General features: G+C 39.1%; 2 protein-coding genes across 2 annotated transcripts in view; both read left to right on the top strand.

Annotated features, from left to right (window-relative positions):
- The first annotated feature begins 386 nt into the window (after positions 1–386).
- LOC133659121 (uncharacterized) lies at positions 387–23,990 on the top strand. The gene is made up of 9 exons (XM_062061855.1): positions 387–487; positions 14,216–14,376; positions 14,475–14,586; positions 17,625–17,676; positions 17,758–17,851; positions 20,988–21,399; positions 21,538–21,719; positions 22,251–23,900; positions 23,956–23,990. The coding sequence occupies exons 1-9, from the start codon at positions 387–389 to the stop codon at positions 23,988–23,990; spliced, it is 2,799 nt and encodes a 932-aa protein (XP_061917839.1).
- Positions 23,870–25,279, top strand: part of LOC133658320 (synaptotagmin-like protein 2) — a 24,514-nt gene continuing 23,104 nt past the window's right edge. Inside the window, exon 1 of the mRNA XM_062060218.1 lies at positions 23,870–24,224. Within this exon, the coding sequence (XP_061916202.1) occupies positions 23,993–24,224 (232 nt within the window). The 5' untranslated portion in view covers positions 23,870–23,992. The remainder of the gene's footprint in view (positions 24,225–25,279) is intronic.

Below are 25,279 nucleotides of genomic sequence, written 5' to 3'. Positions count from 1 at the left end.
AATGTCCGGCAGGCCAGGTTGAAAAGCTTAACGGGCCACATGTGGCCCCCAGGCTTTAATTTGCCCAGGTCAGGTTTACAATATGCAATTGCATGCAGTAGATGTATTTTTTTTTTGGTAAGAGAGAAAACATTACATTATTTCCAGGTTTTTGCAGGTCATAATACATTGAAGTGGCCTTGAGAGTGACACCTGTGGCACACCACAAAAAATCTTAAAAGGGATTATTGAGGCAATTTTGGACCTTGCAGAAACTACATGTGTTGCTCTTTGCTTCTCCAGGAGGGAACACCAGTGAGTTGCGGTGACCCCTCCCCGCCCCGCCCCCACGACCCAAGGTTTATTTTGCACATCTGCCCACGCCGGGAAGTAGAAGACGGGTGACCATGATCGACCTGAGCTATCTGACGGAGGAGGAGCAGGGCGTCATCATGACGGTGCTGAGGAGGGACACCCAACTGAAGAAGGCAGAGGAGCAGAGAGTCCGGTAGGACAGAAACATACAAGAAGATGTTGTTGTGAGACCACATGTCTGTTCCTTATAGAACAACACAAATAACAACTCGGCGGCAGAGAATAAGACATGAACTCAATTAACGACCACGTCCGAGGGGATGACACACCTTCTACCTGGTCACGAGTGCACATTTTTAGTCAGCAAATATTTGAACACGACACGGCCTCTTAGCAGTGACTCAAGAATGTCAAATATTAGCTTCAAGTGCCAATCAGGTAGGTGTCAAAGCATCCTGGCCACAGCATTAGGTACACCTGCACCGTCCAAACCACAGGCACATTTTAACTCTGACAAAGTATTTGAGGGCGCACCGGATAATAAGGCGCACTGCCAATGAGCGGGTCTAGTCAGGTGTATAAAAGGTGCATTAAAGGAGTCATATTTTTTTATTTTTTTTCTAAATGTAAAAGACTTCTTTGTGGTGTACATCAGTGTTTTTCAACCTTGTTTGAGCCAAGGCACATTTTTTGCGTTGAAAAAATCCAGAGGCACACCACCAGCAGAAATCACTAAAAAACGAAACTCAGTTGACAGTAAAAAGTCGTTGTCGCAATTGTTGGATATGACTTTAAAGCATAACCAAGCATGCATCAATATAGCTCTTGTCTCAAAGTAGGTGTACTGTCACCACCTGTCTCATCACACCAGGACTTATTTTGAGTTTTTTGTTGTTTTCCTGTGTGTAGTGTTTTAGTTCTTGTCTTGCGCTCCTATGTTGGTGGCTTTTTCTCTGTTTTTGGTATTTTCCTGTAGCAGTTCCATGTCTTCCTTTGAGTGATATTTCCCGCATCTACTTTGTTTTAGCAATCAAGAATATTTCAGTTGTTTTTATCCTTCTTTGTGGGGACATTGTTGATTGTCATGTCATGTTCGGATGTACTTTGTGGACGCCGCCTTTGCTCCACAGTAAGTCTTTGCTGTCGTCCAGCATTCTGTTTTTGTATACTTTGCAGCCAGTTCAGTTTTAATTTCCTTCAGCATAGCCTTCCCTAAGCTTCAATGCCTTTTTTTAGGGGCACTCACCTTTTGTTTATTTTTGGTTTAAGCATTATATACCTTTTTACCTGCATGCTGCCTCTCGCTGTTTCTGACATCTACAAAGCAGTTATTACACGGTTACTCTGCCGAGCTCTAGACAGTACAGACACTTAACAACAACACATCATTTGACGACTATAATTACTGGTTTGCAAAAAATATTTTTAACCCAAAAAGGTGAAATTAGATAATCTCCCATGGCACACCAGACGGTATCTCACGGCACGCTGGTGTGCGACGGCGCAGTGGTTGCAAAACACTGGTCTACATAACATGTAATGGTGGTTCTTTGGTCAAAATGTTGCATAGATGATGTTTTACAGATCATCTTCAAGTCGCTTTCTCACAGTCGCTTCAGGATGCGCCGTTTTGTGGGCGGTCTTATTTACGTGGCTCACCTTCGACGCCGTCTTCTCCCCATCATCTTTGTTGTAGCGGTGTAGCGTGCAAGGATGGGAGTGGAAAAAGTGTCAAAAGATGGAGCTAACTGTTTTAATGACATTAAGACTTTACTTCAATTAGTAACGGAGAAGCATCTCCTCATCCGTGGCTCAATAGTACAACAACAACAAGGCCGGAGATGTGTCCCCTGAAAAAACGTTCGACCGGAACTCTCTAACAACTGAAGTTCCTTGGGTGAATAATAAAACTCACTACACCGGTATGTTTTAGCACTTTCATGGCGAGTTTACTGACATATAAAAGTAAGAACTTTACACTACTTTATAAATGGCAACAGTGGAGGATGAATGTCACATAACAAGAAGATAGAGAAAAAGAAGAAGATTATCCACTACGGTGTCGACACGGACTACAAGGGTGGATGCACGCAAATTTTTAGGACTTATGCAGATCCCAAATACAGATCAGCAGATACCAGAAGGTAGGAAAAGTTGCTTTTGCATAATATTGCCAAACAAAATGCCAGATAATATGTCCTACCTTATACACACATCATAATAATACTCCTATGTTGAAGCACAGTACAATCCATCAAGCAGTGCGGCTTCATAGCTTACCAAAGTCATACTAAAACATTTTGATAGATTTTTTTGAGTACCGTGTGTAATGTTCTATATTTCCAACGGAACATATACAATTTTGTTATGTTTACATGAGTCATATTGCAGTCTACACGTATCTCTCATGTGTGACTGCCATCTACTGGTCACACTTATCATTTCACCATGTACCAAATAAAATAGCTTCAAGGTCAGTAAAAAAATAAAAAATGTTCCGTACATTACGCCGGTGTTTTTCAACCTTTTTTGAGCCAAGGCACATTTTTTTCATTAAAAAAAATACGGAGGCACACCACTAGCAGAAAACGTTTAAAATGAAACTCCCCCAGGTTGTCGTGCCTTATTTTGAGTTTGTTGGTGTTTCGCTTTAGTTCTTGTCTTGCGCTGTTATTTTGATGGCCCTTCCTATTTTGTTGGTGATTTCCTGTAGTAGCTTCACGCCTTCCTTTGAGTGCTATTGCCCGCACCTGCTTTGTGTTAGCAAGCAAGACTATTTAAGTTGTGCGGATGCCATCTTTCTTTGTCGAGACATTGTTGATTGTCATGTCATGTACTTGCGGACGTCGTCTCTGCTCCCCACGCTGTAAGTCTTTGCTGTCGTCCAGCATTCTGTTTTTGTTTACGTTGTAGCCAGTTCAGTTTTACTTTTGTTTTGCAAAGCCATCCTTATGCGTCATGCCTTTTTCTTTCCCTTTTGTTCATTTTTAGTTTAAGCATTACATACCTTTCTACCTGCACACTGTCTCCCGCTGTGGTCTGCATATTGGGATGACAACAAACCATCCTCTTCTCACCCGACACATTCTGACTTTTACAAACCAATGTTTACCTGTTTCCACCTACTGACATGGAGTATTACATAGTTACTCTGCCGAGTTTTACGCAGCAGAGACACTGAGCAACGGCACATTATTTGCAGATTATAATTATTGATTTGCAAAAATAGGTGAAGTTGCATAATTTTCCACGGCACACCAGGCAATATCTCACGGCACACTACTGGTTGAAAAACACTGCATTAGGCGCACCACCGGGTTATAAGGCGCACTGTCGAGTTTTGAGAAAATGAAAAGATTTTAAGAGTGCCTTATAGTCCAAAAAATACGGTATTTTGGACTGTTATTCTTTTGGAATTACAGTGGTACCTCAACTTAAGAGTGCCCCAACTTAATAGTGTTTTAAGATAAGAGCTGTCGCTCTGCTAACTGTTACGCTTGAGTTACAAGCATCTCTGCCATTAGTTGGCATAGCAAATGTCACAGTGAACCCCGTAAGATCCAAAGCATTACCTCATAGCTAGAAATTGACATAACTTTGTTTTTCAACCATGGTAAAGAAGAAAGTGAGTGTGAAGGACAGTGCTGATGAGAAGAAGTGGATTGATCATCAAAAAAGTTAAAAGTACCAATGATTGTCACACACACACTAGGGGTGGTGAAATTATTCTCTGCATTTGACCCATCACCCTTGATCACCCCCTGGGAGGTGAGGGGAGCAGTGGGCAGCAGCCCGGGAATCATTTTTGGTGATTTAACCCCCAATTCCAACCCTTGACGCTGAGTGCCAAGCAGGGAGGTAATGGGTCCCATTTTTTATAGTCTTTGTTATGACTCGGCCGGGGTTTAAACTCACAACCTACCGATCTCAGGGCGGACACTCTAACCACTATGCCACCGAGTAGGTGACCTAGTGGTTAAATCATCAAAAACATGACAGAGCGTTGTGCCAACTCGATGAAGCAATTTGAGCGTATCACTGCTAGCCTGCACCATACTGACGCAGAGAATTCCAGCCAAGAATGTTAAAATAATATCTAAACGGGGGACATTTATCCATAAAAATATGGAAAAGCTGCTGACAGAGAAGTAGCTGGAAGGACATTCTGTAGAAATCCAATCGAGTTGTACATTCTATTGTATTATTTTCATACCAGGCATGTGAAATCTCTGCGAAGACGCTGAAATTTGTGTTTCTAAACATTAATTGTCAAAATATCACTGCTGTGTTTAAAAAAAGAAAATAAATTAAATATCGTGATAAAAATACGATCAAACAAAAATTAACAAACAAAAAAAAAAAAATGTGCCGAACGCTTGCCTCAGCCGCAGGTACTGTCAGGCCTGGGTCAGAAATAGGACTCAGATGCGGTGGTGGGGAATAATCCGGCAGGCTTTTATTTTGAAAAGTTCACTTTTCACCTCTTGAGTCAGGGCAATACAACAACGGCTATACTTTAACAAATAGACGGAATGTGAACAAACCAAAAATCACTCCAAAAGGAGGAAACACAAATATCTATCCCTAACTACACGAGCGAGGAATATAACTATGAAATTTAAATAACAAAACACGCTCCAAAAAGGAGGGAAAAACAATGGGCTGTAAAGCTCCTACACTGATTGTTATCTAGAGAAATAATCAACAAAAGGTCACTCAAAAATGAGGAAAAGAAGAGACGGTAAAAGTAAACTGAACTCACCACTGCGACTTCAAAACTTAAACAAAAATTCACTCTGCTTAAGAGGAGAAAAGGAAAACTCAAAATACCAACTTGGTAGTGATGGGTCCGGCAACACCGATGCATCGGCGCATGCGTCGAGCTCATAGAGCAAAACCCTTTGTCGGTGCGTGTACCGCTTTTAGAAGGTCACGTGACCGACCATGAGCTGTTTCGGTCACGTGACCGATACGCAAACTGTGTCGCACTGACGCCTCCTCTGTGCCCTGTGAGCGGGTCTTTTCTACAGCCGGAGAAATAATAACTAAGAAAATAAATCGTCTAAAAAAAAAAACTGTTTTTTTTGTAATAAAAATGTGTAAAAAAAATAAATTAAAAAAATCCCAGTCAACAAGCATCCTCATTCACAACACGTTCTCTTAGATTTCCATGTTATGATACATGTTCACATTATTTATTGACTGTATCTAAAAAATATAAAAATATATTTTTATTTAAATGAAGATATGAAATAATCCTAAATGAAATACAATGACTTGGTTTATATTATTGTATATACTAGGTCATAAAATCAGTGTCAGTTGAGTCGGTCCATAGGTTGCCTGTAGGGATTTTTAATGTCCAGCAGATGTCAGTATGTAGTGACACAGTATCGACACAGTATCAATACAGTTTTGCAATGTGTCGAAACGCTTCATGACGCCTCATCAACCCATCACTACAACTTGGAAATTCAGGATCTGGATAACAAGACGAGACAAGGCTTGGGTATGATGCTGGAGATGCACGAGACATTCTGGCACAGAACAAAGGGTGGAATGGGCTTATAAGACACATGGGGGTAATGGGGAAACAATCAGGGATGACGTCAGACTGATGACACATAAGGAAGGGCAAGTGACCTGAAACGAGAGGAGAGTTAATTTTCAAACTAAAACATGATTCATAATTCACAAAACACAAAAAACCAAGGACAAGACATCCCTCACCGCGGTGTGACAGGTACACTGCAAAAACTGAAATCTAAGTAAGATTAAATATCTCAAATAAGGGTGATATTTGCTTATTTTCTGCCTGATAAGATAATTCTTCTCACTAAGCAGATTTGATGTTAGAGTGTTTTACTTGTTTTAAGGGTTTTGGTCCTAAATTATCTCAGTAAGATATTACCGCTTGTTGCTGAGATTTGATTACCTATATTGAGTAAAACATGCTTGGAACTAGAATATCAAGTGTTGCAAAGCTGTGTCATCAACACTCACAAGTATAAAACTACTTTTTTAAAGTAATCATTTCTTACTTTAAGCATGAAAAAAAAAATCATGATGCATATCATTATGTCAAGATAATGGCACTAGCGTTTACTTATTTAAGAATATTTTTCAACGTATTGAGCAAAAAGGTCTATTTTTTTTTCTACCAAGAAAAGTGCACTTGTTATTAGTGAGAATATACTTATTTTAAGGTATTTTGGGGTTCATTGAGGTTAGCTAATTTCATTTGTTTTGGAAAGTCTTGACAAGCCAAATGTTCTTGTTCTATTGGCAGATAATTTCGCTTAGTTCAAGTAAAATACCCCTAATTTTTTATTTATTTTTTTCTTGTTTTTGAACACTGACTTTTTGCAATGTAGGGACTGAAAGTACTGACAGCCTACAGAACCAGGCCAGGCACTACAAAGTTCTACAGGAGCTTAATTTAAGAATATGTTTTAACATATTGAGAAAAAAGGTCCATTTTTTTTTTCTACCAAGAAAAGTGCACTTTTTATTAGTGAGAATTTACTTATTTTAAGGCATTTTTGGGTTCATTGAGGTAGCTAATTTTACTTGTTTTGGAAAGTCTTGACAAGCCGAATTTTCTTGTTCTATTGGCAGATAATTTTGCTTAGTTCAATTAAAATACCCCTAATTTTTGTGGGGTTTTTTCTTTGTTTTTGAACACTGACTTTTTGCAGTGTACTCGACGTTCTTCTTGCTTACCTGTCTTCGACTCTCTTCGCTCGCCGAGCAACAACGTTGACAGCTGTCCACTTTGCTGCTAATCGGACTTGGATGATTACAATCACACTGTCATTCCAAATGGGGTCAAAGATCAACTATTGGAAGGCTTTAAAGCCTTCAAAGAAGAGCCACGTTAGTCGGTGTAAGAATGTGAAGAAACAATGTGCTTCTCATCAGGAGTTAAGTGGAGGCGTTTGGTCGACTCGTTCACTCAAAGGCCGCTGTGTCCGCGAGCGTCGTCTCAAATCACATGACGAGTCTTTTGTTGATTTGATTTTGAACTTGATGGAAATGTTTGCCACCCTCTTTAGCGGCATCATGTGCAGATTCCTACTCCACCGTGACCTTCAATCACTGTTAGTATTACGCTGAAAAACAAACATATTTGATGGCTTGTTGACAATAACACTCTGATTTCAAGCAACAGTGCAGAACTTGTTGCTGCTGCTTGTTTGTAGCATCATGTTTCAGTGCAGATTAGTGCGCTTTAAACGGGTGTCAAGTGTTGTTCTGGACTGCCTGTTTACTGAGGATAAAGTGGACCCTCGGGAGGGTTTAACTCGGTCCCTTTAAGTCGTATTGGTGTGCGAGTAATGTTTTTATTATACGGCAAAATATATACTTTTGCAAGAATAACTTTGTGACTTTGGACAACTGGTGTAATTTCAAGTGGACCTCAACTGTACTGGTATTCCGGCTCTAAAGTGCTTGCAACCACCTCATTTTTGGACTAATTTGTTTTTGTACGTACATTGGCCGTAGGTGTACACATTGAAACATGAAATATTTACATGGGCCAGTAGAAGCATGGACATCTTATAAGTAGACGCAGCATCGGCTGCTGTGACGCGAGAAATTGGGCCGCCATCTTGAAGTGGTGATGAGGAGCCGGCGAGCAGCCTAAACTGACAGTTGACAGGTAGAAAACAAAGATGCCGGGCTGGTGTTCAGCGTTTTCCTGCTCAAATGAGCGGACTGTTGAATATAGGAATCAGGGGATTACTTTTCACAAGTAAGATTTAACCTTAACGTACTATTGGTTGTATTTTGTGAAAAGAATATTACCACAAAGTTGAGAAGGAGCAAAGATCTTCAATAGTACTGAAATTGTAGCCGCTAGCAAACAAAAGTATGAACATAATAGAATTGCTTGTCAATGAAATTAATTAAATTTAAAAATGTCATACTTGAATAACATAGTTGAAATAAATGATTGTGACACCTAAAACAAAATTCACCAGCAGCCACTGATTATGATGCATTCTCATTTTAGGCAAAGTATAAGACAATACTTTCTTAACAGTATAATTGTAACCAGGAATAAGTTTTCAAGTAACAATATTCAAATACTAACATTGTTGGGTAACACAAAATTTGGTTTTATTCTGAATCCAGTGAAACGGATTGGTGGTTTTAGCTGATATGAAGACTTTCAGGTGTTTATATATGTGTATGGTTAAGTATTTGGCAGATGCTTTTATCCAAAGCGACATACATACAAAATACATATAAAACAATCACTGTAAACATGATCTTTTAAGGGAAGAATGTAATACAAAACATCAATACAAAGTGTCAAGACAGAATAAACTCTCTGCTGCTGCAGCAACAGAGATACAGTCCATAAGATATATAGATATCTAATGTATTCATACATTGTTTATGTAGGATATACGCATGTATATATAACATAATCATATTGTTTCTTCAACTTAAAAATAGCTGACCGTTTTTTCCCCCTTCTCTGGGATTATATTCCCAGTTTTGATCTCGGACGTCTAGTCACTTATAGCATATAAAAATATTCTATTACTGTTAAGCAAACTATGAATAATAAAACACGCCAAAACATGTGTCCTTTATCATAGCTACACGTATGACAAAAAAACGCGTGAGAATCAGTGGTATTCAGTGAGATAGCATGAATTAAATGCGCTGACAGTTCATTGCTCCTGCCATATGAATTGCACTGAGTGGAGCGGCTCACCACTCCAAGATGGCGGCCCCGCGTTTCGTCAGCGCCAGTAGGCAGTAGCGCTCGATGCTGCGTCTACTTATAAGATGTCTATGAGTAGAAGCACTTTTGTTTATCTAAAATTTAAAAAAAGACGGTGTATGTAACACACTTACAGCCTACTGTAGAGTGCGGTCTTTGTCGTCATCCTCCTACTATTGCACACTGGGGCCGCCTTCTTAGGTGTTAGAGTTTAGGGGACTCTGGGTTGCTTTATCGAGCAATTGTCACATCGGGGTCGCATGTTAATGCGCGGATCGTTTCCCCAAGATGCAGACGGAACTCCGGAGGCAGTGTACAGGTAGGAAAATGATTTATTTTCCATAAATCAATCCATAATACAAACATGCAGGAAAATGCAAACAAACACAAGAAAAGCGGGCCGATTGCACGGGAAGCTAAGGAAAAAGCTAATGGCAAAGCTAAGCATAGAACCAGGAATCAAAGAGTATACCAACGTAACTTGTTGCATAGCACAAACAAGACAGCCAGACTGAGTGTGGCGAAAAGCAGGAATAAATAGCTCTCTAATTAGTGCTTGGGAGCAGGTGAGCATTGCGAGCAGGTGAAAATAATTAGCACCCATGGCAACCAAGAAAACACAAACCTAGGGGTGTTGAAACAGAACTAAGGGAGTCTTTAACTAAACAAAACATGATGCGGGCAACGGATCATGACAGCAATTCTTCGGCCTGATTTTCGCTCCGGTCTTGAGGCAGTCATCTCTGGGCTTGTGCCTTTACCTTCCTCGCGGTGGTCCGGACTTTCATCTATGTTGATCGTGGTGGATTTCCATTCCGTGAGGCGGCCGTTTCCTTGAATGAGGAGTACAGCTTGCGCTGCTACAGATGCTTGAATAGGACAACAAATATCCAGCGGAGGCAGGCCTTAACGGGGGCGGGTATTGATAGCCAGGGTGATCGAGTTCAGCTTTCAGCGGGTCAGGGGCATTTTGCCGTGTCTTTTCCAAGATGAGAGTGAGTCCACAACACGCTAAATGTCTGACTGAATGATTGTGTGAGTGTGTTTGATTTGAAGTGAACAATTTCATTGGTCTAACGTGACCTTGCGTCAATTTCTTCGGTCTAATGTGGCGAGGCCAAATTTGTTGCCGCCATGTGAAGCTCGTAAACCCGAAAAAATCAATCAATTCACCGCAACATTAATAAAGAGCAAGGTTCAAAGTTTGGGATACTGTATATACAACAAAAATTATGGAATCTGAGTCAAACAGCTCACTGTTAGCCCCCCAACAAGAACCAGCATGTCTCCAGAGGCACCTTTAATGAACCCGTTGGAGAAGGTGGTTGCCCAAAGTGTCTGGCTCTCAGGCTCGCAACCTGTGATCCACAGTAAATAAATTCACGCAAAGGCTCATCGTGGCAGTACCAACAAGCCTTACTTTCCGTACCCTCGAGAAAAAGTCCTCTGGATGACAGGGACAGGCTTGGTCAGCTTGAAGTCTCTAGTCTGGAGCCAGACATTCTACCCACAAAGACGTGGTGACATTGTAGTTCCACTGAGCTGACTACTTAGGGTCTCCGAGTGAAGAGACCCCTAGAAATAGGTGGGAAAACCATTGGAGTCCTACCCATGCGGTCAAAACAGTCCAAGAAGAAGACTAAAACTGAACCTTTTCACGGTGAGGGCATAGGATGTGAGGAGCCTCACGGACCATGACAACACAGACACAGGGAGACCACGCCAATGCGCTGCTCTCATGAGTCAGGAGCTGCACTGCATCAACATTGACATTGTCGCCCTCATCGAAGACTTGCCACAGAGGAACGTCTCTTTGAAGCTGGTGTCAACTATACCTTCTTCTGAGATGCTGATAGAGAGCAGGGGATCCACAGCATTGGCTTTGTGATAAGGACACCTATCATGAATCGTTAAACCTCGTCCTATGGACTGCAACCACCTGACACTGCTTTCTGTCTATGTACCAAACCTTAACTCTGACGATGACACCAGGAAGTCTTTCTACGCTGCCCTGACCTAGATCAGCCAAGCTCCTCAGCTTTCCTTAAATGGTAAATGGTAAATTGGTTATACTTGTTTAGCACTTTTCTACCTTCAAGGTTCTCAAAGGAGCTTTCACACTATTTCCACATTCACCCATTCACATACGCATTCACACACTTCAAGGACACAACAGACGTGACAAGGAAGGGGGAAACTGAGAACCGAACTAGGAACCCTGAAGCCACACCTTCCCTAACAAGCTGGGCCTTGGACCCTGCAACACTAACAGGCTCCTTCTCCTTGGCCGATGTGCTGAAAATGAGCTGGTCATCACCAACACTTCCTTCCGGCTGCCAAATAATCACGAGACCACCTGGAAGCACCCGCAGTCAAAGCACTGTACCATTCTTGACTACATCCTGAGTGGTCTTGCTCTGAGTGGAGGTGCACCATCATGCAGGAAACAGAACACATGGATATTGAAATTAGTATTAAAAATGATCACTGAAGGACTGAAGGGCAAGGAATGACTAAGCATGCTATACACACAGAGACTGAGCAGGACAACATAGGAAGCAAGTAGGGGTGATCGATCCAGATGTCGATACTATCGGTAAAGGGTTGGAATTGGGGTTTAAATCTCCAAAAATGATTCCCGGGCACGGCCGGCCACCGCTGCTGCTCACTGCTCCCCTCACCTCCCAGGGGGTGATCAAGGGTGATGGGTCAAATGCAGAGAACAATTTCGCCACACCTCGTGTGTTTGTGTGTGACAATCATTGGTACTTTAACCTAGTATGTTATCAGTGTATAAATGATACTAAAGTAATGACATCGATATTTACCTTTATCTTGTTCTTGTTATTACAAAATCTTTAAGTTGGTTGTTTTATTTTTGGTTTGCAAACTCAGAGAGTAAGTCTGTGGATACAGGAAGCTTCTAAGTGCAAAACCCAAATGATCTAATTTTTTTCTTTTGTTTAGTTACTGTGCACTTTATTTTGTTAAAAAAGTGGTATGTAATATTCAATACCAGAAATGTAATATATCATCTTTACAACAATGCTGCCAAACTCTTAATTTAACAAGGTAAGCCTTTTAAAAATGTGTTATTGTGTTTAGTTACTTGATATACAACACTTTCAGTTCTATAATTCATTGTCAAAGTATCGAATCGGGATTCGAAACCGGATCGGATTTGAGGCCAAAAAAAAAATCGGATCAGGATTACTCTATTTATGTAGTATTCTGTTTAAATGATTACCTACACATTATCATTCTAGTGGTACTCCTTAGGCCAGGCCTGGGCAATTATTTTGACTCGAAGGGCCAGATTTAGAGAAAAAAATGTGTCTGTGGGCCAGTATATCCGATTTTTAGGAACACTAATGCAAAACCTCACAATAATGTCTGATTGAATGTTAAAAACATTATGACAGACGGCCTTAAAAACGGAATGGAATTTTATGTTGTTTTACTGAATGAGACACCCAGAATGTACATGAAAATAAAGAATGTGGGATTTACAATATTAACTATGAATGATAAAACACTGAATATTGACAACATATGAACGTCACACCCCCTCTCCATCCACATATTTTACAATCAAGCTAAACGCTACAAAAATGCAACAAACACAGCAAAATATGAACGCGAAGGGTAAAAAAATAAACCCACCTACAATCTGATATATCTGATATATCACTAAGCTTTAGAACTTTGTTGTAAAAATCTCCTTCCGCGTCTGTCCCTGACACCCACATTTCAGGCTGGCTGCTCTGGAAACACTCTGTGGAAACGCTCCCCACCCACACTGCTTGGTACCTCGTCTGAGCTGCTGTGACTTGGATTACCATAGTAACTAATCAGATGACCATAGTAACTAATTAGATAACCATAGTAACTAATTAGATGACCATAGTAACTAGTATATCATCCAAAAGCGGATAGTCCAACCATTGAAATACTTTGTATAGTTCAAGACTTACGGTCATTTGAAAACATCACTGCACATCATAATGTTTTCATGTGATGTGATATTTCCATCTTAAATATCTAAAAAAATTATTTGGGAATGTCCGGCGGGCCAGATTGAAAAGCTCAATGGGACGCATGTGGCCCCCGGACCTTAATTTGCCCAGGTCTGCCTTAGGCTAAATCTAAGACCTTGGTTGATAAACGGTGTGCCATCTCAAGTGTTTCATGTGTGCTAGTAAAGTTCTATGCTAATTACAAAAATACAAATCAGAATTTTGCCAGCTCAAAATCAAAATGTTATAAGATTTGATACATTTTATAAACTTGCATGAATAAAGTTGTTATATTATAAAAAAAGAAAACTGTCATTTTATGAGAAGGATATGTAATTTAGTGACAGTAGTGCTGCAATAAAAAAATTATAAAAATATAAAATTGTATTTGATTTGTTATAGAATAAATCGTGATTTCGTCAGAAATAAATTGTATTTGACAAAAAGACGTGAGAAAAATAAAATGACTGTTGAGTATTAAACTCTGCGACTGGTTTTTTCGGATATTGACCACGTTGGGGTTCCGGTCAGAGAACACACAGTCATCATTTGGACTCCTCCAACTTTAATGGTGCATATTGGTGTAGGTTCATTTGTTTAGTTAGTTAGTTAGTATCTGTAAACCACAAGCAAACACCCATCAACATTTATGTCATTTAACTAAACAACAATATATATATATGCCTATATATATGCTCAAAGTAAAATACTAGAGACATAATATACTGCATTTCCACAATGGCATATGAGCTAGCCACATTAGCAGCAGCAATGCTATCCTTAACAGGGAGATGTTAGCTCGTAGCATTCTGACAACACAGCATCAATAATATTATTAAAACACCCCTGAATGTTACACGAACACAGTGATGTCTATTAATAAACTAAATTAGTCTTATATAATAATCAACATACTCACATCGTCAAAGACTAGAGCACCGATTAAACGTAGCAGAGAAAACAAGTCAGCACACATTAACACACGTCAAAAGGGAAGCGGAAGTGACCCCTACAGGAAGGAAGCGGAAGTGACACTGTCATGAAATGCTTCAAAATAAAGTATCTGAAAACGTAGATAAACATGTAGAATTCTTAACAATGACTATCATACAAGCAGTGTTTCTAGTTGTTTGCCATATTAACAGTATTTGCGCGCATCCTTCAGGAATCTGGAGAGTATCCTAAGTGGAGATTCACCGTCGTCAGACTCCAAACTGAAGTATCTGACAGGCGAATGGTTCTACAAGGCCAAGTCTCAAAGACACAGGGACAAGATCCATGGCTCTGAAATCATCCTGGCCTCCATGAAGCAGCGGGGAGATTTAGGTGTGTGTGTGTGTGTTTGTGTGTGTGTGTGTGTTTAGCACATTGTAGTCAACAGAAAATTGCAATTATAAAGTAATACTCACTTCATTTTGTTGCAGAGGGATTTTTAAGAGCTGAAAGACCAAAAGCGCCCAGCAGTCAAAGTTCTGACTTGGCGGCTCCACCAAAACCTTTCAGACGTTTGGATGCATCCCAGCCAAAGGAGCTAAAGTACACTTTATTTTACATAACTTTATGAATTACAATGTATTCTTATGTATTACTGTCTCATGTGCTGTTTTACATGACGCTTCCAGCATACAGACAACGAGAATCAGTCATTTTGAAACTAAAGGGCTCAATCATTCCAAAAGTAAAAAATATTATTAAACAGGGATGAAATTGCAATTTTACGTGACAAAATATACAACAGGAAAATAATGTTGTAATTTTATCATCTGAAAATCATAATTTTATGAGGGAAAAACAATTTGCAAATATGCAACACAATTATATTACAGGAAAAAAGTGATAGTTTTACACAAAATGTTTTGACATTATGAGAAGTCACACAAGTGTGAGAATAACGGGCATAATTTTACAAGAATATTGTTGAAATTCTACAACAACAAAAGCATATGAAATTGTTATTTTTACAAGAAAAAAGAAAAATGTAAAATTATAAAAAACTCAATTTAGGAAAATAAAGTCGGATTTGTATCATCTTGAAATTGTACTCGTATGAATAAAACAATGCTATATTTTATACAACACAAATCTAACAGGAAGAAAATGATAATTTTACAATAATACATTTATTGCTTTAAAAGAAGAAGAAATGTTAGAATAACGTACGAATATTGCAATAATTTTGCAATTCTACACAATTAAAATTAAAAAAAATTGTAGTAACAGGTATAACTTAATGTTTTAATACTATACATGTACAAAAAGTTGCATGAACAAAGCCATGATATTATTTAAAAAAGTTGGAATAATACAAAACAATTTTTCATTTTATTTGACCTGAATAAAGACGAAGACTGACACAAATTACTTCCAAGTCTGGTAGGACGCGAGGTGACCAATTTTCCACAAATGCTGCTCTGTATTTTATACAAAATACACGGAAGAGCGAAATCCTCCACGCCCTCGTGAAGAGTCCCTGTCTTTGCACTCAGCGGTTGTTTGGGAGCATACAGGATCTCTGAAAAGGATAGCGGAAAAACAAAACACGTAGACAACGTTTGCTCAGCTGGAAGCTTCTCCCACACCACCTGTGGGTGTGTTGGTGTGTTAAGTGTGTGTGTGCTGTCTTGGGACTTGTGTAAACAAAGGCGGTGCCGACAGGGAATATGTTAATTTCATAAACCCGGTAGCGACAGCTTGGCGTCTGTCATTGCTCCTTGTGGATCATGTTGGGCTGAAATGTTTAACTCCGTAGAACGTCACTTGGTAATTGCTCTGCATGCGAAGTGACCTCTCTGACACGGTTGAGGCTTTTTCTGACATGGAATTCCATGAACGGCAAAATCATGTCCCAATGTTTTGTGGATTGTTTTATGATCGGACAATTAAAGAAATATTTTAGACTAATTTAGGAATTTGTTGGAAGGAAAGCTGACTTCTTGTTCAGTAGTCAAAATGTTCAAGACAATTCAACATGCTCTTTTAACACAGTCAATATTGGGTTTTCTTTCCCTGTGCAAATACTCTCCAACCATGCATTTCACGTGCATGCGGAAATGACTTCAAGTGTGCTGTTTTTCAGTTCTGTTTATCTTTGCACTGAAGTACTTGCAGTTAAAGGCCTACTGAAATGAATTTGTTTTATTTAAACGGGGATAGCAGATCCATTCTATGTGTCATACTTGATCATTTCGCGACATTGCCATATTTTTGCTGAAAGGATTTAGTAGAGAACAACGACGATAAAGTTCGCAAATTTTGGTCGCTGATAAAAAAAAGCCTTGTCTGTACCGGAAGTAGCGTGACGTCACAAGCTGGAGTGCTGCTCACATTTCCCCATTGTTTACACCAGCAGCGAGAGAGATTCGGACCGAGAAAGCGACGATTACCCCATTAATTTGAGCGAGGATGAAAGATTTGTGGATGAGGAAAGTGAGAGTGAAGGACTATAGTGCGGTGCAGGGCGTATCTTTTTTTGCTCTGACCGTAACTTAGGTACAAGGGTTCATTGGATTCCACACTTTCACCTTTTTCTATTGTGGGTCACGGATTTGTATTTTAAACCACCTCGGATACTATATCCTCTTGAAAATGAGAGTCGAGAACGCGAAATGGACATTCACAGTGACTTTTATCTCCATGACAATACATCGGCGAAGCTCTTTAGCTACGGAGCTAACGTTATAGCATCGTGCTTGAATGCAGATACAAACAAAATAAATAAACCCCTGACTGGAAGGATAGACAGAAAATCAACAATACTATTAAACCCTGGACATGTAAATACACGGTTAATGCTTTCCAGCTTGGCGAAGATTAACAATGTTGTTGCTAACGACGTCATTGAAGCTAACTTAGCAACGGGACCTCACAGAGCTATGATAAAAACATTAGCGCTCCACCTACGCCAGCCAGCCCTCATCTGCTCATCAACACCTGTGCTCACCTGCGTTCCAGCGATCGACGGAAGGACGAAGGACTTCACCCGATCACCCGTGCGGTCGGCGGCTAGCGTCGGCTAGCACGTCTGCAATCCAAGTAAGTCCTCGTGGTTGTGTTGCTACAGCAAGCCGCTAATACACCGATCCCACCTACAACTTTCTTCTTTGCAGTCTTCATTGTTCATTAAACAAATTGCAAAAGATTCACCAACACAGATGTCCAGAATACTGTGGAATTTTGAGATGAAAACAGAGCTTTTTTGTATTGGATTCAAAGGTGTACCAATACTTCCGTTTATCTGGTGACGTCACTCGCATACGTCATCATATGAAGACGTTTTCAACCAGAAGTTTAGCGGGAAATTTAAAATTGCACCTTATAAGTTAACCCGGCCGTATTGGCATGTGTTGCAATGTTAAGATGTCATCATTGATATATAAACTATCAGACTGCGTGGTCGGTAGTAGTGGGTTTCAGTAGGCCTTTAATTCTCATGAAAAACATTGTAAGATGAGGAAACGAAAGGAAAACACTGGTGTTGGTATTCTTTTATGTGGCTATTACTTCTTACATGCCAGAAACAAACAGTAGTACTTGAAATCCACCTTTTCTCATGTAAAATGTCTCATATTTCCTAGCAGTAATGCAGAGAAAGAGGATCTCAAATCAGCAGGGTGGTCGCCAAGAATTGTACGCATTTTTTATCATACAATAATAAGCACATTTTTAGGTGTATGTCATTTCTTAATTTTTGTTTTGATTATCTCCAAGACAAGACACAACCCTTTCAACAGAGCTTCCCGTAATGTGGCCATGCCCGCTGAAAATGCTCAGGTCTGCTCAAAGAGTCAAGAGTCCGAGACCGGTAAGGCTCAGCAAAAATTGTATACACACACTGTAACAGTGCTGTTCAACTGGGGACTAGACTTCGTCCTTTACTATTGTTCTTATTTTACGTACAATCTGTCCTAAAACTTTTACATCACCAAATGATAGTCATGACTTAAGCAAAAAAGTGGATGACGATGAAGCTCTATGTTAACACTAGTTAAAGACCTCTATGACAGGAGTTGTCTGTGATTTTTAAGGACCTACCGCTATACCACTCATCAAACATCCTTAATATAAGATAATTCCTCTGCTGTTAGTGAAGATCTATAGCAATAAGGCCGGTTAAAGGCCCCGTTTACACTGCACCCCAAATCTGATTTTATTGCCACATCAGTAGGTAGTTCGAAACCAGATCTTTTCAAATGTGCGTTTTCTTTATTTTCATGACTATTTACTTTGTAGATTGTCAATGAAGGCATCAAAACTATGAATGAACACATGTGGAGTTATGTACTTAAGAATGAAATAACAGAAAACACGTTTTATATTCTAATTTCTTCAAAATAGCCACCCTTTGCTCTGTTTACTTTTTCGCACACTCTTGGCATTCTCTTGACAAGCTTCAAGAGGTTGTCACCTGAAAGGGTTTTAACTTCACAGGTGTGCTTGAAGCTCATCGAGAGAATGCCATGAGTGTGCAAAGCAGTAGTCAGAGCAAGGGTGGCTATTTTGAAAAAACTAGAATACAAAACATGTTTTCCGTTATTTCCCCTTTTTTTTAAGTACATAACTCCACATGTGTTCATTCATAGTTTTGATGCCTTCAGTGACAATCTACAATGTAAATAGTCATGAAAATAAAGAAAAAGCATTGAATGAGGAGAAGGTGTGTCCAAACATTTGGCCTGTACCGTATATATAGTATATATTTATTTATATATACATAGATACATATACATGTATGTGAATGCATTTATTGGTCATTAATTGTTGTCTACTTTATATATATATATATATATATATATATATATATATATATATATATATATATATATATATATATATATATATATATATATATATATATATATATATATATATATATATATATATATATATATATATATATATTCAGGGCCCAGAGGCTTCAAGAGGAGTACCAAAAGCAGCTCGTATATATATATATATATATATATATATATATATATATATATATATATATATATATATATATATATATATATATATATATATATATATATATATATGTGTGTGTGTATATATATATATATATATATATATATATATATATATATGTGTGTGTGTGTATATATATATATATATATATATATATATATATATATATATATATATATATATATATATATATATATATATATATATATATATATATATATATATATATATATATATATGTGTATATATATATATATATACACACATATATATATAAATGCGCATTTATATATATATATATATATATATATATATATATATATATATATATATAAATGCGCATATATATATATGTGTGTATATATATATATATACATATATATAAGAGCTGCTTTTGGTACTCCTCTTGAAGCCTCTGGCCCCTGAATATATATACATATATATATATACACTACCGTTCAAAAGTTTGGGGTCACATTGAAATGTCCTTATTTTTGAAGGAAAAGCACTGTACTTTTCAACGAAGATAACTTTAAACTAGTCTTAACTTTAAAGAAATACAGTCTATACATTGCTAATGTGGTAAATGACTATTCTAACTGCAAATGTCTGGTTTTTGGTGCAATATCTACATAGGTGTATAGAGGCCCATTTTCAGCAACTATCACTCCAGTGTTCTAATGGTACAATGAGTTTGCTCATTGGCTCAGAAGGCTAATTGATGATTAGAAAACCCTTGTGCAATCATGTTCACACATCTGAAAACAGTTTAGCTCGTTACAGAAGCTACAAAACTGACCTTCCTTTGAGCAGATTGAGTTTCTGGAGCATCACATTTGTGGGGTCAATTAAACGCTCAAAATGGCCAGAAAAAGAACTTTCATCTGAAACTCGACAGTCTATTCTTGTTCTTAGAATTGAAGGCTCAAACACAAAATTGTTTGGGTGAACCCAAACTTTTGAACGGTAGTGTGTATATATATATATATATATATATATATATATATATATATATATATATATATATATATATATATATATATATATATATATATATATATATATATATATATGTATATGTATATATATATATATATATATATATATATATATATATATATATATATATATATATATATATATATATATATATATATATATATATATATATACTTTAATTACGATTGTTGAAGGACTACAAATGATGTTTACGTCGTGGCATATTTACTTACATGTTATGTTACGTACATTGCGTCAGTTGTTTACATAAGTGAGTTAAAGCTAATGCAAATGTAGACCCACGCTGATGTCACTGTTTCCTTTACTTAACAGACTTAAATATATATATTACACTATTTATTTTCACATAAAAAACTAATTTTTAAGATGTTGCCACATGTATTTTATGTTGTAGTAGTAGTAGCAAATTCTTTGTTCATTTGCGGAATACGGTCAACTTAATTTGGTTTCACTTTATAGAACTGCGCATTAAAGTGACTTTTGGGCCACATTGAGGTCTGTGCGCATTTATACTGGAATCTAATAAAGATCACTTTTTACTTGTAATCTAAATCGACTTTAGAAAAAAACGAATTTCGGAAAAATCGAATTTCGAAAAAATCGGACTTGGTCTACTTTGGCCTGCAGTGTAAACGTAGTCAAAGATCCTATACATAACATAAGGACTTTTCTGTTTTTAAGGTTCTACAATAATGCTTATCAAGGATCTTATATATGACAACTTGTTTTAGACTTTACCTGCCAAGTATGCTAGTCAAAGATCTTTTTATATGGCTCAGTTTTCTGTTCTTTTTAGGAATTGCTGCAAAAGCGTTTGTCTCTTCAAAGTTTGAAGTGAACATGCAGGCTGGTTTGATGACATTTAAGGACCAGATTTGGCAGGCGGCAACCAGTTGGAGTAAAGTGGTAGTAAAGTATAAGTTTACCAATATGGTATTTTACTGACCCCGCAGAGTCCTCCTCCTCCCTGAAGTATCGACAACCAGGTGGGAGCAGTCAGACCTCGGACACCTCCACCACATCAGATGGCTCCTTTGCAGGGTACAAACCTGTGCCCAAAAGGAGGACATTTGTATCAAAACATAACACCAGCCAGTCAGGCAGCAGTGGTGTAGCCTTGGACTCTCGGGTGGGTTCACTGGGGGTCGTCCCAGCCCCGAGAAAGAGCCCCTGGCAGAGTTCGAGTGGAAGCTCCAACCAGTCCAACTTGAGGGGTCAAAAAAATGAAGCCATGGTGTCCGCCCTACTGTTCCATTCTAATGGGATCTCCCAGCAGCCCAAGTGCGACGTGTCTCAAGTTTTGTCTCATTCCAGTCTATGGACACAAGAGGGAGACAAAAAGCTATCTTCTCTAACTATTGACAGGTGAGTGCAAAACTCAGAGAAGCCTTTTCTTTAAATTACTTTCTTCAGCATTCTTAGTGGCTGAAATTGTCTCATGGTTAGATCTTATAGCAACCTATGTTGCTTGGAAATAGCCTTACACGCCATGTACCCTTTCAGAACATTCCCAAGAGGTGGCGAGTCATTCGACAGAAAAAACGCAGAGATGACCAAAACCAATATAACCCAAAGAGATCATTCCGACCGCGCCACAGGAAGTAGTGTCCTGTATCCAGATACTGGAGGCAGTGTGTTGACAGCAACAGAGGAACCTGTGTGGAGTTTAGCTCAAAGTATTGTAGGTATGTTTACAAGAACAAATTCAAGACTTCCTGTAATTGCATTTTTTTGGGACTCCAGGTGCCATCTATTCTTCCATTTTCTACTTTTTGTCTTGTTTGAGAGGAGCCTATCCCAGCTGATTTTGGGTAAGAGGCTGTAAACCCTGAACTGGTTGCCAGTCAGTAACGGGGCACATTGAGACAAACCATTAGCACTCACATTCACAGCTATAAAAAATAGAACTGTTCCCATGCTGACTGCAGGGAAGTCCAGAACCCAAGCTGGCTATTACTGCCTTTGATTCTAGGCGCCTGCACCTGTTTCAGGGTCATTGAATTCAAATTAAATCAATTGTCTTCATTATTTAAAGAAAATGCATGTAGGTTCATTAAAAACCAAGGTTAGGTCCAGTCCCAGATGTACCCACCCTCTCATTCAATGTCAGCTGGGACAGGGTTCAGCCTGAGCCCTGTACAGCAGTATAGATATTTGGTGGATAGATAACTGGTAACTTTCTACTATATTTTACCTGACACTGCACAACATTTTAGGTGGCGATCCTCCAATATCATATGATATCAACTACATTGAGTCGTCCGAGCAGAAAATGCCAAAGAGATCCCATCAGAAACACGTTTTCAAGTTGACCACGCAGACCTCCAGTCCTACTGGCAATGATGAAAACTCCATCGCAAAAGTGCTGGACTGGTTCAACCGCAGCACAGACAGCAGCGACTGGCTGAGTGCAGAAGACAGGCCTGAAGTCTCAAAGAATCCCCCTGACAGAAACAATGAGTTAGACGTGTTAATAAAGAACGATACAGAAGGTGTCAGAAGTTTTCTGCAGAAAGAATCAATTGAAACGGAGATACTTTCGTCGCAAACACAAAAGGATGAGGTGTCGAAGTATGCTGGAGATGGGTTGGTGAAAAAGGAATACGAAAGCCAAACACACAAAAAAATCAACACCATATACCCAAACACCATAACTTCCATGATCTCGAGAGATATCATGGAGACGGAAAAACTCGGAATCTTTACGGGGCAGGTAACCTACGCCAAAAATGGAGTGGATGCTGGTGAGCTGAAACATTCAGAAACCAACCAAAATGAAAAGGAGGTAGACACACACATTGATAGCCGTGTCAAGCGAATAGCGCCACAACCGCCTCAAAGATCCAATCTAGAGTCAAAGAGGCTCACTTCAGTCCAAACAAATCCACAAGTGGACACCAGTTCCCAGTCAAGAGATTGTGCAACAGAAGAAGACCTGTCAGGAACCATCCAGTCTACAGACTTAAAGACACATGCGAACATTGTCGAAACCTTCAGTAAAATCCAAAACAGTTTAGGTAAAGACTTGACAGATAGACAAGACAAGGATCAAAGTGCTCAATCGATCATGTCTCCCAGAAAAAATTACCAAGCAGATAGTCCTCATTCCGAAAGACAAAACTATGTCCAGGAAGTAAGCACCGCAGACAAGATCAAGCAGCTCAAATCTTTCTGGGAGCAGGAGAGAACCAAGCCTGTGGTCCGTGATAGTAAACCTAAAGCAGTTCGGGGTGCAAAGCTGAATAAAAGATTCACAAAATCAGAGTACGACTTGCGGGCCATATGCAACAATTCAGGCAGCGATGAAGAAGATTGTCAAAGAAACCATTTGAATCCGAGGTTAGAAAAAATGTCCCCGACACTTGGTGCCAGCAGAGAACACTTTAACAGTTTACTGGAGTTCTGGGATGATGCCACAACAGATTCCAAGTCTGTTGACAGGATAAAAAGCCCCAAAAAACATCAGATTTTTCAGCATACATCTCAAGATTTACAGAATGCTGAGCCAGAGTCATGCCGCTTATCTCCTACTAAAACGTCTCATGATAGAGACGTTGGCTCTGGCTCGATAGCAGTAAACGATGCCAAAAACAACTTTTCCAGTCATCAGGTAGCTGAGTCCAATGCCTCAAAAGAACCCAAAAAGATTGTGGGTAGAGAGGAGAAAGCCACAAAACCACCTACAACTCCAACAAAGGAGGTTCGTTCTCCAAAGAGACGCAAAGACAGCTTCAGCCATTCCAGTAGTCGAGGCATGTCTATGCGTCGAGCCACCAGCATGTTCACTCTTATTGATCCAGAACCACCATGTTCTAGTGAGATGAAGATAGATGTAAGCCCTGTTCACTCCCACAGCAGAAAGCAGTGTAGAGATCAGGACAAAAGGCAAGCCTCAGAGGCAACTGATACTCCCCTTGCCAGGGCCTTTGTACCCCAAGACTACAGCCATTACTTAGGGATGGCCAATGAGCCAAGTGCCCACTCCACCTCCAAAGAAGAGGTTTTTGAGGCCTTTGGTGGGTCTGTGAAGACCAGCACCCCTGTGGGTTCAGGGGCCAGAGGCTTCAAGAGGAGTACCAAAAGGAGTCCACATCACCTCTGGGCAAATCACAGCAGTTTAGACGCTGATCCGGAATCATCTGTAAGCAGCACGTCTGAATCCTGGTCCAACTCAAGAAACACTTCCAGCCGTAAGTACTAGGGATGCGCAATTAAACAAATGTCTTTGATCGATTTCGGGAAAAATTAACAATCAGTTGTTAAATTACTGAATAACAATTTTAATAGGATGGGAGAATCTCTTTCTGAATTCCTGTTTCCATGCCAATGTCGTGTTGATCAATATAATGCTGCTATTAGGAGTTGCCATAGTGGAGGTCTGCATGGATGTATCTCAACTTGTCATACCTGTCACCATTTGCATTTCAACATTTCGGAAATGTTCTAGGAAAATGTGTAAATTTAAAGGATTTTCATCACAGATCACTGTTAAATTAATAAAATGAATACTTAAATCTCTAAACGGAATTTATATATTTGTCCCTTGTGTCACAAGAGAGTGTCCAGCCACTCTGATACAAACAACTGGCAGGTAGTGGGTTCAATATAAGGCTTTCTAGGGAGGAACACTGTAATCTTGTATAAATGAAAATAAATGCTCCTCTGGGCTCCTCACGGTGCTTATATTTGAGAGACGTTGTTTGACTACTAATTGATTGCTAAGCCTGTCTCTTACGTTTTCCGTCCACCAAGGATACTTGTTGGTGTAGGCTAGTGTTAATAATATTGACACTCCGCTGTATCCGTGACATTGTTCCGTGTCTGTGTTAACTTTTATTTGCCGAGATTAGTCTTTGTCAATCATTTCCTTTTGCCCATGTTTGGTTTGTAGGTGGAGATAGTTGTAACTTTCGGCACTACACCAGTAATGCTAACAAATTGCTTCTTTTACTGTCTCATTTGGCAACGTTTGCGTGGTGTGAATTGATAGTTTATTATTCACATCCTAAAGCAATCGAGGCAACTGTACTACTTGACTACAACCAGCAGAGGCACTGTTGATTCAGTCTTCACTAGTCTACTCCTACAGTCTGCTAAATAAGTACAGCATGACGTCGGTAAGTGGCGCTACAGCCATACAGACCTCCAATATGACTTCTTGGCGGCATATGCCTGCTCAATAAAACAATAACATGAAAAACAGAACATTCGCAGTTTCTTTGATTCCATTAAAATTATATTTAAA

This window comes from Entelurus aequoreus, linkage group LG10, assembly GCF_033978785.1.
Source record: "Entelurus aequoreus isolate RoL-2023_Sb linkage group LG10, RoL_Eaeq_v1.1, whole genome shotgun sequence".
In the NCBI taxonomy this organism is placed as follows: Eukaryota; Metazoa; Chordata; class Actinopteri; order Syngnathiformes; family Syngnathidae; genus Entelurus; species Entelurus aequoreus.
The sequence above is the reverse complement of the archived record's forward strand: the minus strand, read 5'-3'. Positions and strand labels throughout refer to the sequence as shown.